At 48.4% G+C, this 15,348-nt stretch overlaps 1 protein-coding gene across 4 annotated transcripts in view; it reads right to left on the bottom strand.

Annotated features, from left to right (window-relative positions):
- HECTD4 (HECT domain E3 ubiquitin protein ligase 4) overlaps nucleotides 1–5,033 on the bottom strand; it is a 2,216,728-nt gene extending 2,211,695 nt beyond the window's left edge. For 3 of the 4 annotated variants that reach the window (XM_078667422.1, XM_078667425.1, XM_078667423.1), the window contains exon 1: nucleotides 4,504–5,033. In XM_078667422.1, coding sequence (XP_078523548.1) covers nucleotides 4,504–4,650 — 147 coding nt within the window. In that variant the 5' untranslated portion in view covers nucleotides 4,651–5,033. The remainder of the gene's footprint in view (nucleotides 1–4,503) is intronic. The other variant, XM_078667424.1, reaches the window with a different exon arrangement.
- Between the last annotated feature and the right edge of the window lie 10,315 nt (nucleotides 5,034–15,348).

Below are 15,348 nucleotides of genomic sequence, written 5' to 3'. Positions count from 1 at the left end.
ACTATAGGCTGCACAGATCTGTGCACAACGCTGGTAATATTAATGTGTATAGTTTCTACTTGGCATACAATGCAGTGTATGCAGTAAAAAAAAAAGCACAAATCTGCAGATAGATATATACATATACAAATAAGATAAACAGATTAAAGGGCACCAACATTTTACCAGTGGGCAAAGGTCAAGACATTGAGTTCAGCTATACCATAAATGTTTCTGTGATCAACTGATAAAGATTCACCCATTTGTTTCTCAAACAAATCTATTTTAAGGGTGTGCAGTATAGAGGTTGCCCTGAAGTTCTGAGATGGATGGAGGGCTGGTGATTAATTATAAAACGGGTTTGTGGCATCCCATACCACAATTTCATGGCTCCGTGAGGGTGTGTCAACCACTTAGATTTTCACTGTTTTTTTTACATACAATTCATAATATCAAGTTTATAAGCAGAATAGACGTTGATGGGTTAGGAAATAAAAGTCGCTACAGATAAAGTCAGTGCCGTTCAGAGCAAGCACGTTTGCAAAGTAGAAAATCTGGTATTAGCACTCATGTCTCCTGTTTCGAAAACTGACCAAAGTCACTATGCCACGTATCCTGTCCTACACATAATTGTGATAAAGTACTGCGTAGATACATTATAAAGATATTGCACATCAAGGAAGAAGTCACCAGATAGACTGATTAACCCAAAGTCTTTTTTTTTTTTTTTTTTTTTTTTCAGACTCTAATTGCTTCAGAATTTTCTCCTCAATATATAGGGGAATGGCTCTAAATAGATATAGCACCCTTGGAAACATCGCCATTTTTAAGACATTTACTCTCCCGACCAGCGAAAGATGAAGAGCATCCATCCTTTTCAATTCTAACTCTATGGATTTAATGAGGGGGGGGGTAATTCTCTTCCACTATCTTACCCACTGTAGCATTTATCTTAACCCCTAAATATATAGCAGAATCAACATACCTTAGGTCGGGTCTTGGTATGTTCCTAGAGCAAATTATCTGGGTTTTGGATTCATTCAGAAGATATCCAGAACCTTGACCGAAAGCTTTAGCCATCTGTACCAGTTCTGGGAGTGCCTGCTGCGGGTCTGTTGTAATAACCGCCAGGTCATCAGCGTAAGCTAAGATCTTGTTTTCGTAGCCATTATAAATCACTGGAGATATTCTAGGGCACTCTAAAATCTTCTGAATGAGCGGATCAATGTACATAGCGAATAGTATGGGGGAGCAGGGACAACCCTGCCATGTCCCTCTACTTATCTTAAACGTATCTGATTTCTCTCCCATTGCCGTAATTGTTGCTTCTGGGTCTATATACATAGCTTTGAGAGCCCTAACAATATTTGGACCAAAACCCCTCCCGACCAGAATGCTCCAGAGGAAGCTCCACTCCACCCGATCAAAAGCTTTTTCTGCGTCGAGCAGGATCATGGCCATCCCTCCCCCCACGGCTTCCTGGGCATCAAACAAAGTTATTGCTCTACATGTGTGATCTGTCGTACCACGCTCAGGAACAAAACAGTGTTGCCATGGAGAGACAAGACCGCCTATGATCCTGCCCAACCTCTTCGCCCAGATCCTTGAATATAACTTGGTATCGGCATTTATTAAGGATATAGGTCGATATGACCCCGGATTCTCTACTGGTTTACCTTTCTTATGAAAGACTATAATGTTAGTTTCTTTCCATGAATCGGGGACCACCCCAGAGTACAGTATCCCATTAAAAAGATCTACTAAAAGAGGAGCAATCTCTTTTTCAATAGCTTAACCCAAAGTCTGAGTGTTATATCTTCAGAGAACTGTAAGGTGACTTGCAATATTATTTTAACATACTGTATGTATGTGGTATTTTATTCCTTATGATACATGGCTATACTATTACTCTGTCATAAGCTGCCAATAAATATTTAGGCTCATGCTCTTTCTGAAGCAGGGATATTTAAAGTTGTGGGCATGTTTAACAGCTGTGAAATCTGGAGTACTGTACGCATTAACATCACAATATGTCAACTGAAGTTTGCTGAAAACATAATTTAAGCATTTTGATGCAAGTCACGATCAAAATAGCTTTTTGGTTTACAACGTACAGATAGATTCCTATTCTTTAATTGTTAACTTCTGCCATCCAAAAAACATGCATTCTTCTGGGTCTCCTTAAAAGACAGTAACAGCATTGTCAGGGAAAGAAAAATAGAAACGCTATGTAAAGTTTCTCCTGCTAATTGTTTCAGTGCCAGTTGGAGCTGTCGGTTTGCTAGGGAAGCCGCTTTTTTCCAGTACCTTCTGGCCTTGGCAGCAGGTATGTTAACGTCATAAATGAACGTTAATAAATTGTAATAAGAAAATTAGAGACAGGGTTTTTAAACTGGGATTACAGGCTTCTCTGTTTAGTATATTTATATCTACTGACAAGAATAAAGGCACCTCAGTACAGGCTTTTATTGTGACAAACTGCTGCTGTTTGATACAATACAGAGTGAAGAACATGTGCACCAGTAGTCAGTGTAATATCACAAGTATTTCACTGTACAGTGAAAGAAAGCTCAAGTACGGCACACGGGTGATTATGTCATGAACGATGTATTACATCCACTCAAATATAAATGTAAACAACCGTCATTTTATTTGTATAATTCGCTGTGAGTGATTCGATGTCAGAAGCACACCTAGCGGGTACCATCAACCTATGGTGTGCTGAAAGGTTATAAAGAAGATCCTTAACATTTGGAGAAAGCAAGACTGTCCCAGGTGTAAACCAAGCAAGAAGGAATTCGCTATGTTCCTTAACTTTTAGGATGAGAAACACCAACTCTGTATTTTATGAAGAAAAAACATTTCCAAACCACCAGTGGCAGATCGAAAAGAGAATCGCAATGAGAGCTACAATGTCAAAAACAGAATATAAAACTGCAACAAAAATGAATGTGTTCAGGTGTAAGTTAGCACTTAAAAATGTGCAAGTTTGCTGTGACCCATGTGATAAAACAGCTCTATATGGGCGACAATATGAACGTCAGTTGGCCTAATCTAGGTTAAAGTAAATTAGTAATGTATAAGAACACATTATCGACATTTGCTGTTGTTCAATGGAGTATCTGTCTACAAGGACAACGTGAGCGCTTCCTGGCCAAGGCTACATCTCCGTACAGCTAATTACAAGCTATGCGGCACCCCACTTCACGAAGATCTCTGTATGTAGCCTGTTAATAGGGCTGAACTGAGTCCGGCCGGTCACCATTCCTACAGGCATCACTGGGGCGGCCCTGACAGGGAGAAAACATGGCACGTTGGAGCCTGCGTGATAAAAGATGGGGAGGGAACGGAGCCAGTGTATACACGCCAACAGCAGCGATGGAGGATGCTGATCATGTACAGAAGGCAGCGCGGCTGATGAGGATGCTGCCGAGCATGTGTAGCAGAGATAGGGGGGGGGGGGGGGGGAATTCGGCGGCTGCGCTTGGAAACACGCGGGCATATATACAGAGAGGCGATAGAGAGCATGCCACACCCCAGGCTCTCGACTGGAGAGTCCGGCAAGATGCTAGAGATTAAAAGGGACAGTCACAGAGAGGCCATCGAGAAAGGTGCTGCGGACACCTACTGAGCCTTCGGGACTGAGGTCAGAGAGGTAAAGCGCATGACTATGTATGAAATTAAAAGAAATATGCAGGGCATTGCAAGCCTTGCCCAGAAGGAACAGGGTGTACTGTAGAAAGCAAATATAGATGTGTGCATAATCAGAGGCACAGTGAGAGGCTTTACATCAAGAACAGGAGAGGGTGCAGCATAATGATGGGGTTTGTAGATATGGGGCAGTGAAAGGCTAACACTCCTCGCATACCTCGTCAGGAGAGCATGGAAAATTAATGCAGACACGGAAGCCCTTCCTAGGTGTCAGGAGAGAACGCTGAAGACGAGTACTAACAAGACGCTAATAAGACCCTACCTTTTCATGAGGTATCAAGGATTATATGGGAGACTTAATGTTTAAGAGTGGACTTAACTACAAGGATGCCAAGATTCCTATTTCAGTGAAGGAGGGTTGAGAAGAAGGCCTGCACTTGAAGGGATATGTAAAAAGGTTGAGTGGGACAGATGTTTTTAAAACCCTCCTTAGTGGAGATAGTTCTGCACCCACCAGGGAATAATGAATGGGTACGTGACGAAGTTTATGCCATCCACTGGAGCGAGCATTGTGCGTAAGAAGTCAGTACATGTGCTTCATAAATACCCTGGCTGCCAGACAGCGAAGGTGTGAGCCATTTCTATCTCCAGGTGTAGAATAAGGCTCTCCTCCCCCCATAAATGCGCACATAACCCAGGGCTGGGGTCAGGCTCTCCGTCGCCAAAGCCCCATTTCTGTACAAAGGCCACGTACTCTGCGTCAGACCATATTACTTCCCAGGTATGAGCCATGCACTCACCCCGCCCTCTTGTACACACAGTGGACTGGTATCAGCAGGGAGGGGATAGCCCCCTGCCCGGGCACAGACTCACCTCCAGCTCTGTGTCGCCAGACTCGGACACCCCGATCTCGCTGGGGAGCTCGGCTAGATCGGTGACCCGGATAAGCCCGTCATGCAGGAATATGGTCTCCTCCTTCACCGACAGCCACTGAGCAGAGTCAGCGGCAGCCGAGCCCATTGCTGCGGGCGGTGGCTGTCCAGGCCCACACGGCAACACAAGAAGCCACAGCTAACACCCTGCGTGAAAGAACGATCGGCAGGCTGACCCTTCTCCCATGGTCAGCAAGCAGCAGCCCCTAGGGAGGCGGAATAGAGCCCGGCAGCCCGGGCGAGGAGGAAGGGAGTCCCGCAGCCCCGGCGCAGCTCGTCTTGTCCCAGCCTCTCCCGCGGCTCTGCTGAATGGAGAAAGGCAGCAGTGAAGTTCGGTCCTCCTCTGCGGCTTTGACAGCAACGACTGCCACTGTCTGTGACTCAAACCAGCCCAGGCAGACTCCGGTGGCTTCTCCAACTGTCAGAGCGACGCCATGTTGGTAGGGAGGCGTTCCCGTCATGCATTGCGCTAACAATAAACCCACAACAAAAGCTGTTCACTGGTGCGAGCTGCTAATGACAGGGCAGGGCCTGCGAGGAGCACCCTGCCGCCACCTGACAGTTTGACGGGCCATAATCCGAGGGGCGCCCTGTGACACTACCCATCTCTGGCAGGTGACACGTCAACGCCTACAGGCGCACCTTGCGAGGAGCTGCCGCCCTTTGATCGTTAGTACCTGCCCGAAAGTACCTATAAGCCAACACAGCCCGAAAAAAGGCATGCGAGGCGGTGAGAGCGAGAACATATTGACTAAAAGGCACACTTTGAGAGGGGCAGAGACTCCAAGACACGCACAAAAAAGAGAATGACCGCATAGAAGAAGTCTATGGAGGCACGTTGCTTTTAGATGGTGAATATCACTGAATAGAGAGAGGGTGAAAAACCTGCCAAATAAAGGTGTGGTGACAGATATACATACGAGGGGCAGTGACCTCTGCTGCCTGCCTCCCCCTTTTACTGAGCATAGTTGAAAAGAACTAGTGTGAAAGCTACCCTGTCACCAATGATGGGCCACAGTTTAAGGAGCTACCCTGACAGTACCTATGACTAACTTAACACAGGGATATGGTGTTTCCGTTACTCTAGGGGCTGGGGGAATTCACAACACATAAAAAAAGCAAAGTATCCTTTGGGCTGAATTCAATGAAAAAATTCTGAACATTTTTTGGGGGGGGGGGCACAACTACTTAGTAGTACTATGTTCTTGGGAGGGTTTATAAAGTAACTCACAAACCAAAAGAGGAACAGAGGGCAAGAAGAACAAGGAAAATATACATTTTATTACAGCATTATGTTAAAGATTATATTCATACTAAATCAGAATCCACCTAAATGCAGTCAGCCTTCTATCAATTATAATAAAATAAAAAAGATATTGATCAAAGTAAGCAATGAAGGACGTAAGCACCCAAACCTTTAGGGAGTAAACCAAGCCGCACAGTTGCTGTCTTACTAACACTTTACAGTTTTTTTGCTGTGTTAGTAAGACGATTGCCCAAGCACTTCAGTATCTGTACAGCTTGGTTCGCTTCCTGAAAGTTTGGAGCCTTACGTTCTCAATTCTTTACTTTGATTAATATCTAAACTGTGGATAAAAAAAAATTCTGTTTGTGTGGAATCTATATAAAGGTCATCAGCACTTATAAATAATCAGAACCTTTTGTACTCTTATCATCATTGGTTACCTTTAGCTTGCCAACAATATTATTATAAAAGGATAAAGTACCCCTCTGCTGTACATTATAAGGATATTGCAAGTCACTTAGGTGTTCCATCACCATATAGAGAAACAAGGCCAAAGGCTGAGTTCCTTTATAAGGTTATGGAACTCCGAGGTGACTTGCAATATCCTTATCATGTACATGCTGGACCTGAAACAGGGATTAAAAGTCCCATTTACCAGCATCAGGGCTAACCCCTGCCGCTCACTTCTGAAGCGATGGATCTTTGCCATTGTTATAGAGAAGATCAGGAGCTCTGCATCACATAAATTATAATCACAATCACAAATCTATTTTTCAGTCAATAGTGAAAGTTTAGTATGAGTTAAAGTGCTTTATAAAAAAATGTAAACAACAGATTTTATTGATTTTCCATAGTACCAAATGGGCCAAGCCCAGCAAGCAACGTACATTTGAAAGGCATATTGTAAACACTCTAGGTACTGAAAATTACCCACCCCTGAGGTCTGCGGAGCATCAGACCAGAGAAACCCCGCCCCGAACGTGCAACATACATACCATAAAAAACATTATATAGACACGTGGAATGAGTTTCCGTCTACGTCTGTGTAGCACTAACATTAAACTGGCAAGTCATTCACCACTAGTCGTTCAATAGGGTCTCGGTTGACTGGATGCGCTATTAAGGAAAAGTCGATACCCCTATACTTGGCCCACCAAGCCCAGATCTTCCCATGCTTCTGCGGACAGCCCCTTGCCTGAAACACCGCAATCTCTGCTGACATGCACTGATCCATGGCCACTTTCCAATTAGCTATGCAGGGCAGGGACGTAGCCTTCTAATGCTGTGCAATGTCTCGCTTAGCCAATGTGAGGACCAAGGACAGAAGGTGTCTTTTATATCTGTTCCCACCAATGTCTTCTGCGCTGTGTAAGAGCATCCGTCTAAGGTCTGCTGGAATGTCCCATGCCACTGAGGTGTTCCATCACCATATAGAGAAACAAGGCCAAAGGCTGAGTTCCTTTATAAGGTTATGGAACTCCGAGGTGACTTGCAATATCCTTATCATGTACATGCCGGACCTGAAACAGGGATTAAAAGTCCCATTTACCAGCATCAGGGCTAACCCCTGCCGCTCACTTCTGAAGTGATGGATCTTTGCCATTGTTATAGAGAAGATCAGGAGCTCTGCATCACATAAATTATAATCACAATCACAAATCTATTTTTCAGTCAATAGTGAAAGTTTAGTATGAGTTAAAGTGTTTTATAAAAAAAATTTAAATAACAGATTTTATTGATTTTCCATTGTACCAAATGGGCCAAGCCCAGCAAGCAACGTACATTTAAAAGGCATATTGTAGAAACTCTAGGTACTGAAAATTACCCACCCCAAGCAAGACAAGAAGCCCGACCAGAAGAGCTGCAATGCTCCGCAGCTCCACACTGTATGAAGTAATGAACCCCCGTATGTGCCACAGTGGAGACATGTGGGGGGGCTGGATAGCCACCATCTTCCAGAGGCGAAGGCGTGTGTAATATATTGTATGGAGATATTTAAATTGGATCAGCCTGTATCTGGTGGAAACGGCGGAGTACCTGGTGCTAGCCAGTGCCTCGTCCCAATCGTCGTCCGTCAGGGCGGGCAAGTCCGCCTCCCATGCCGCCCGGTTCCAATGTATAGTGATCTTTGAGTGTGTAGTGAGGGTTTGATAACTTTGCCGGATTTTGTGGGCCACTAGATCTCCCATCAACAACCGGCCTTCCAACGGGTGGAACTCGGGTAAGGACTTGTGATGCCATATCAGGGGGGGGGTCAGTGCGTGACGGAGCTGCAGGTACTGATGAAACTGATTTGTGAAGGTCGAAATCTGCCTGCAACCTCTGGAAGGATTTAAGCGTGGACCCCTGCATAATGTCTCGGAGTGTGGATATCCCAATATCGTCCCACCTACGAAACTCCACTAATGCTGAGACATGCCGAAGGTGTGATCCCTGCAAGAGGGGAGTGGCGCCGGTCAATGTACCCCACCAACCCATAGACCGAACCACCCGCCTCCATATAGGAATAACTGTCCGGCAGGCCGGGGGAAACTCTTCCAAGGGCGAGGAACTGTACAGGGGATGGAGCAGCGGAGTATCCGCCATAAAGAGCCTTTCAACACCATAGGCCAGATCTGCCTGAGAACCATACCACCATTCATTGATCACCAGGAGGTGCGAAGCCCAGCAGTACGCCCGGCGTCGGCCTCCGCCTCAATACCACCACAGTACGTGGACTGGATGCACGTTGCAAGCGCCACCCAGACCACACCCCCCTGCCAGAGGAACCTATTCAGGAGTGCATTTATTTGGAGAAACCATGACGGGTGGATAGGATACAGATAGTTCTGCAGCCGATAGATCAAACGTGGCAGAGACACCATTTTGAAAATGGCAGACCTGCCATATAGCGAAAGGGGTAAGTGGGACCAAATTGTCATTTCGTCTCAGACGGCGGGAGCAGTGGAGCTATATTATGCGTCCAAGCATCATTAGGACACTGCATGATGTATACCCCAAGGTTCTTGAAGCCCGCGTCTGCAACGATCAGTTGCGAGGGCCCAAGTCTGACTCCTCTGCTCGCCGCAAATGGGGAACAGGATAGATTCGGACAGGTTAGCGCAAAGCCGGAAGTCTCCCCGAAAATCCGCAGGATTTGGAGCAAATGGGGCCCGGAGGCCCAAGGGTCTGATATGAAGAACAGGGCGTCGTCAGCGTATAGCTCGATCATGTCCGAGTACTCTGAGAACCAGTCCAGCACACGAAGGTCAGAGTCCAGGCGCATCCATGCAGCTAATGGATCGGTCCCTAAGGCTAATAAGAGAGGGGAAGGGGGCACCCTTGTCTTGTGCCCCGGCGGATAGGGAAGAGAGCCGAGCAGCATCCGGCCGCACAAACCGAAGCGGTGAGATCTGTATATAAAAGTTTCACATAGGCCCTGAAGCGTGGTCCCAGGTTGACAGCTTCTAAGAGCTTAAAAAGGTAGGTCCAACTCAGCGAGTCAAATGCCTTGTCTATGTCCGCCAACAAGACAGCAGCGGGGCAACCCAGACGATGAGCCTCCACCACGGCATTGTGGGCTCGTCTGATGTTGTGTCTGGTGCAGCATTTAGGCATGAAACCAGACTGATCCGGATGTACCAGATCCTGAATACATGCGCAGAGGCGGTCGACCAGGACCTTTCCCATAAGTTTAGGCTCAAAATTCAGCAAGGAGAAGGGGCGATACGAACCCAGATCTTCAGGAGTGCTGCCAGGCTTGAGTAAGACTACAATTTTGGCGTGTCGCCAATCTGGAGGCAGAATGCACTGCTCTGAGGCCTCATGAAGGGCCTTGAGCAGATGAGATTTGAGGGTCCCCATATGTGGGTGCATGAAGTCTCACGGGTACCCGTTCGGGCCCGGTGCACGGCCCAGTCGGGTATTGGATAAAGCCGTTCACAGTTCATCTAGGAAGGTGGGTTTGTCCAGGGCGCCGCGTTGCTCATCAGAGAGGCGGCGAGGAGTTCAAGCATCATTAGGACATTGTGTGATGTACACCCCAAGGTACTTGAAGCCCGCGTCTGCAACAATCAGTTGCGAGGGCCCAAGTCTTTCTCCTCTGCTCGCCGCAAATGGGGAACAGGATAGATTCGGACGCGTTAGTGCAAAGCCCGGAAGTCTCCCTGAAAATCCGCAGGATTTGGAGCACACGGGGCCCGGAGGCCCATGGGTCTGATATGAAGAACAGGGCGTCGTCAGCGTATAGCGCGATCCTGTCCGAGTACTCTGGTGACCAGTCCAGCACACAAAGGTCAGAGTCCAGGCGCACCCATGCAGCTAATGGCTCGGTCGCTAAGGCTAATAAGAGAGGGGAAGGGGGCACCCCTGTCTTGTGCCCCTGCGGATAGGGAAGGGAGCCGAGCAGCATCCGGCCGCACAAACCAAAGCGGTGAGATCTGTATATAAAAGTTTCACATAGGCCCTGAAGCGTGGTCCCAGATTGACAGCTTCTAAGAGCTTAAAAAGGTAGGTCAAACTCAGCGAGTCAAATGCCTTGTCTATGTCCGCCAACAAGACAGCAGCGAGGCGACCCAGACGATGAGCCTCCACCACGGCGTTGTGGGCTCGTCTGATGTTGTGTCTGGTGGAGCATTTAGGCATGAAACCAGACTGATCTGGATGTACCAGATCCTGAATACATGCGCGGAGGCGGTCGACCAGGACCTTCCCCCAAAGTTTAGGCTCAAAATTCAGCAAGGAGATGGGGCGATACGAACCCAGATCTTCAGGAGTGCTGCCATGCTTGAGGAAGACTACATTTTCGGCGTGTCACCAATCTGGAGGCAGAATGCACTTCTCTGAGGCCTCGTGAAGCGCCTTGAGCAGATGAGGTTTGAGGGTCCCCATATGTGTGTTCGGGAAGTCGCACGGGAACCCGTTCGGGCCCGGTGCACGGCCCGGGCGGGTATTGGATAAAGCCGTTCGCAGTTCATCTAGGGAGATGGGTTTGTCCAGGGCATCGCGTTGCTCATCAGTGAGGCGGCGAGGAGGAATACCCATGAAAAAGTCATCTATAAGGGACTCGTCAATTACGTCGCACTCCTCAGATAGCGCCGCATAGAAATTGGCAAAGGCCTAAACCATGGCCTCGGGGGAGGCGCACATATCGTCGTCAGGGGACCTCAGAAGGGGGACCTGCGTCGGGACGTCCTGGCCTGGCATAGCCTGTGGAGCATCTGGCTGGACTTGTCGCCCCATTGATAAATCCTGTATTGGGTTGCCAACCAGGCCTCTTTATGGCTATCTGTAAGCAGCTGATGGAGCTGCTGCTGAACATGCAGCAGATTCCGACGGGCGCTGGAGTCAGCAGCCTCCACCATTTGGGATTGTAGTTGGACCTGACGATCCTACAGCTCCCTCACCTGCGCCAAGTGCCGCAGCTTCTACCCCGAGCAATAGCCCGTGTCCAACCCTCTAATCGTGGACTTGAAAGCCTCCCAGAGGGTGACCGGGGACAGGGAAGTTCCGACATTGAAACTGAGATAGTCGGCGATTGCCCGATGTAGCATCTCCTGTTAATCGGCGCCACGGAGCAGCCATGGAGACATGCGCCACCAATAGGGGGCTCTACGGGTCTGTAGGCGCAGCTTGTGTTGGACCGGCGAATGATCGGAGAGACCCCAGGGCATAATGGATGTGTGTGTCACTCTATATATATAGATGTGTGGGAGGAACAGATAGGCCAGGCGTGAAAGAGTGGGGTGCACTGATGATGCATATGGGAACCCGGCCTCCGAGGGGTGAAAGCTCGCCTTGAGTCAGCCCAGCCCAGTGTATGTGCCAATATACTCAGTTTTGATCTTGGAGGGGGTACATCCAGAGGCCTAGCCTGCCACAGATCAAGCAGAGTCATGAAGTTGTTCCAGTCACCACCCGGTATCGTCAGGCCACCCGGGAGATCTCCCCATAGCTGTGTTAATTTGTCTATGAATGTCTGGCCTAACGGTGAGGGGCGTAGACACTGCCAATCGTGATCTGTTCACTGGCTATGGTACCAGAGATAACCGTGAAGCGCCCACCAGGATCTAACCAATGCTGTGTAATATGAAGCGATACAAAAGGGGATGATGGACGGAGCGTTTAAACAAATCAAACACTCACCCCCAGTCAACTGATCTGGGTTTAATCCATCACCATTCTTTAGTTCACTCAGCCACCCCAGTTCAGACATGGCTATATGCAAATCAGTCTGACCCTGTGCCTTATGGGAACAGTCCAGCCCGAACTGCCAAGCCATGTCTTCCCTGGACCGGAAACAAGCATCCTGTATCAAGATAGCCTAGCTGATGAGGATTATGAATCCGAAACCGGTCCCAGGATGCTTGTTTCCGGTCCAGGGAAGACATGGCTTGGCAGTTCGGGCTGGACTGTTCCCATAAGGCACAGGGTCTGACTGATTTGCATATAGCCATGTCTGAACTGGGGTGGCTGAGTGAACTAAAGAATGGTGATGGATTAAACCCAGATCAGTTGACTGGGGGTGAGTGTTTGATTTGTTCAAGTGCTCCGTCCATCTTCCTCTTTTGTATCGCTTTGTTCGCCCTAAGTGTGGCAGGGTATACTCAGACGTGAGTTCCTTGTTCACTTCGCCACTGTATTCAAGATAGCCTGGCTGATGAGGATTATGAATCCGAAACCGGTCCCAGGATGCTTGTTTCCGGTCCAGGGAAGACATGGCTTGGCAGTTCGGGCTGGACTGTTCCCATAAGGCACAGGGTCTGACTGATTTGCATATAGCCATGTCTGAACTGGGGTGGCTGAGTGAACTAAAGAATGGTGATGGATTAAACCCAGATCAGTTGACTGGGGGTGAGTGTTTGATTTGTTCAAGTGCTCCGTCCATCATCCCTTTTTGTATCGCTTTGTTCGCCCTAAGTGTGGCAGGGTATACTCAGACGTGAGTCCCTTGTTCACTTCGCCACTGTATTCAAGATAGCCTGGCTGATGAGGATTATGAATCCGAAACCGGTCCCAGGATGCTTGTTTCCGGTCCAGGGAAGACATGGCTTGGCAGTTCGGGCTGGACTGTTCCCATAAGGCACAGGGTCTGACTGATTTGCATATAGCCATGTCTGAACTGGGGTGGCTGAGTGAACTAAAGAATGGTGATGGATTAAACCCAGATCAGTTGACTGGGGGTGAGTGTTTGATTTGTTCTAGTGCTCCGTCCATCATCCCCTTTTGTATCGCTTTGTTCGCCCTAAGTGTGGCAGGGTATACTCAGACGTGAGTCCCTTGTTCACTTCGCCACTGTATTCAAGATAGCCTGGCTGATGAGGATTATGAATCCGAAACCGGTCCCAGGATGCTTGTTTCCGGTCCAGGGAAGACATGGCTTGGCAGTTCGGGCTGGACTGTTCCCATAAGGCACAGGGTCTGACTGATTTGCATATAGCCATGTCTGAACTGGGGTGGCTGAGTGAACTAAAGAATGGTGATGGATTAAACCCAGATCAGTTGACTGGGGGTGAGTGTTTGATTTGTTCAAGTGCTCCGTCCATCATCCCCTTTTGTATCGCTTTGTTCGCTCTAAGTGTGGCAGGGTATACTCAGACGTGAGTCCCTTGTTCACTTCGCCACTGTATTCAAGATAGCCTGGCTGATGAGGATTATGAATCCGAAACCGGTCCCAGGATGCTTGTTTCCGGTCCAGGGAAGACATGGCTTGGCAGTTCGGGCTGGACTGTTCCCATAAGGCACAGGGTCTGACTGATTTGCATATAGCCATGTCTGAACTGGGGTGGCTGAGTGAACTAAAGAATGGTGATGGATTAAACCCAGATCAGTTGACTGGGGGTGAGTGTTTGATTTGTTCAAGTGCTCCGTCCATCATCCCCTTTTGTATCGCTTTGTTCGCCCTAAGTGTGGCAGGGTATACTCAGACGTGAGTCCCTTGTTCACTTCGCCACTGTATTCAAGATAGCCTGGCTGATGAGGATTATGAATCCGAAACCGGTCCCAGGATGCTTGTTTCCGGTCCAGGGAAGACATGGCTTGGCAGTTCGGGCTGGACTGTTCCCATAAGGCACAGGGTCTGACTGATTTGCATATAGCCATGTCTGAACTGGGGTGGCTGAGTGAACTAAAGAATGGTGATGGATTAAACCCAGATCAGTTGACTGGGGGTGAGTGTTTGATTTGTTCAAGTGCTCCGTCCATCATCCCCTTTTGTATCGCTTTGTTCGCCCTAAGTGTGGCAGGGTATACTCAGACGTGAGTCCCTTGTTCACTTCGCCACTGTATTCAAGATAGCCTGGCTGATGAGGATTATGAATCCGAAACCGGTCCCAGGATGCTTGTTTCCGGTCCAGGGAAGACATGGCTTGGCAGTTCGGGCTGGACTGTTCCCATAAGGCACAGGGTCTGACTGATTTGCATATAGCCATGTCTGAACTGGGGTGGCTGAGTGAACTAAAGAATGGTGATGGATTAAACCCAGATCAGTTGACTGGGGGTGAGTGTTTGATTTGTTCAAGTGCTCCGTCCATCATCCCCTTTTGTATCGCTTTGTTCGCCCTAAGTGTGGCAGGGTATACTCAGACGTGAGTCCCTTGTTCACTTCGCCACTGTATTCAAGATAGCCTGGCTGATGAGGATTATGAATCCGAAACCGGTCCCAGGATGCTTGTTTCCGGTCCAGGGAAGACATGGCTTGGCAGTTCGGGCTGGACTGTTCCCATAAGGCACAGGGTCTGACTGATTTGCATATAGCCATGTCTGAACTGGGGTGGCTGAGTGAACTAAAGAATGGTGATGGATTAAACCCAGATCAGTTGACTGGGGGTGAGTGTTTGATTTGTTCAAGTGCTCCGTCCATCATCCCCTTTTGTATCGCTTTGTTCGCCCTAAGTGTGGCAGGGTATACTCAGACGTGAGTCCCTTGTTCACTTCGCCACTGTATTCAAGATAGCCTGGCTGATGAGGATTATGAATCCGAAACCGGTCCCAGGATGCTTGTTTCCGGTCCAGGGAAGACATGGCTTGGCAGTTCGGGCTGGACTGTTCCCATAAGGCACAGGGTCTGACTGATTTGCATATAGCCATGTCTGAACTGGGGTGGCTGAGTGAACTAAAGAATGGTGATGGATTAAACCCAGATCAGTTGACTGGGGGTGAGTGTTTGATTTGTTCAAGTGCTCCGTCCATCATCCCCTTTTGTATCGCTTTGTTCGCCCTAAGTGTGGCAGGGTATACTCAGACGTGAGTCCCATGTTCACTTCGCCACCGGTCCCAGGATGCTTGTTTCCGGTCCAGGGAAGACATGGCTTGGCAGTTCGGGCTGGGCTGTTCCCATAAGGCACAGGGTCTGACTGATTTGCATATAGCCATGTCTGAACTGGGGTGGCTGAGTGAACTAAAGAATGGTGATGGATTAAACCCAGATCAGTTGACTGGGGGTGAGTGTTTGATTTGTTCAAGTGCTCCGTCCATCATCCCCTTTTGTATCGCTGTGTAATATGAAGCGGCACTCTGCGGTGGATAAGAACTGCTGTGCCGCGCGCGCCCCTCGCAAAGCCA

Source organism: Lissotriton helveticus, chromosome 11 (genome assembly GCF_964261635.1).
Source record: "Lissotriton helveticus chromosome 11, aLisHel1.1, whole genome shotgun sequence".
In the NCBI taxonomy this organism is placed as follows: Eukaryota; Metazoa; Chordata; class Amphibia; order Caudata; family Salamandridae; genus Lissotriton; species Lissotriton helveticus.
This window is presented reverse-complemented; position numbering and strand designations above follow the sequence as displayed.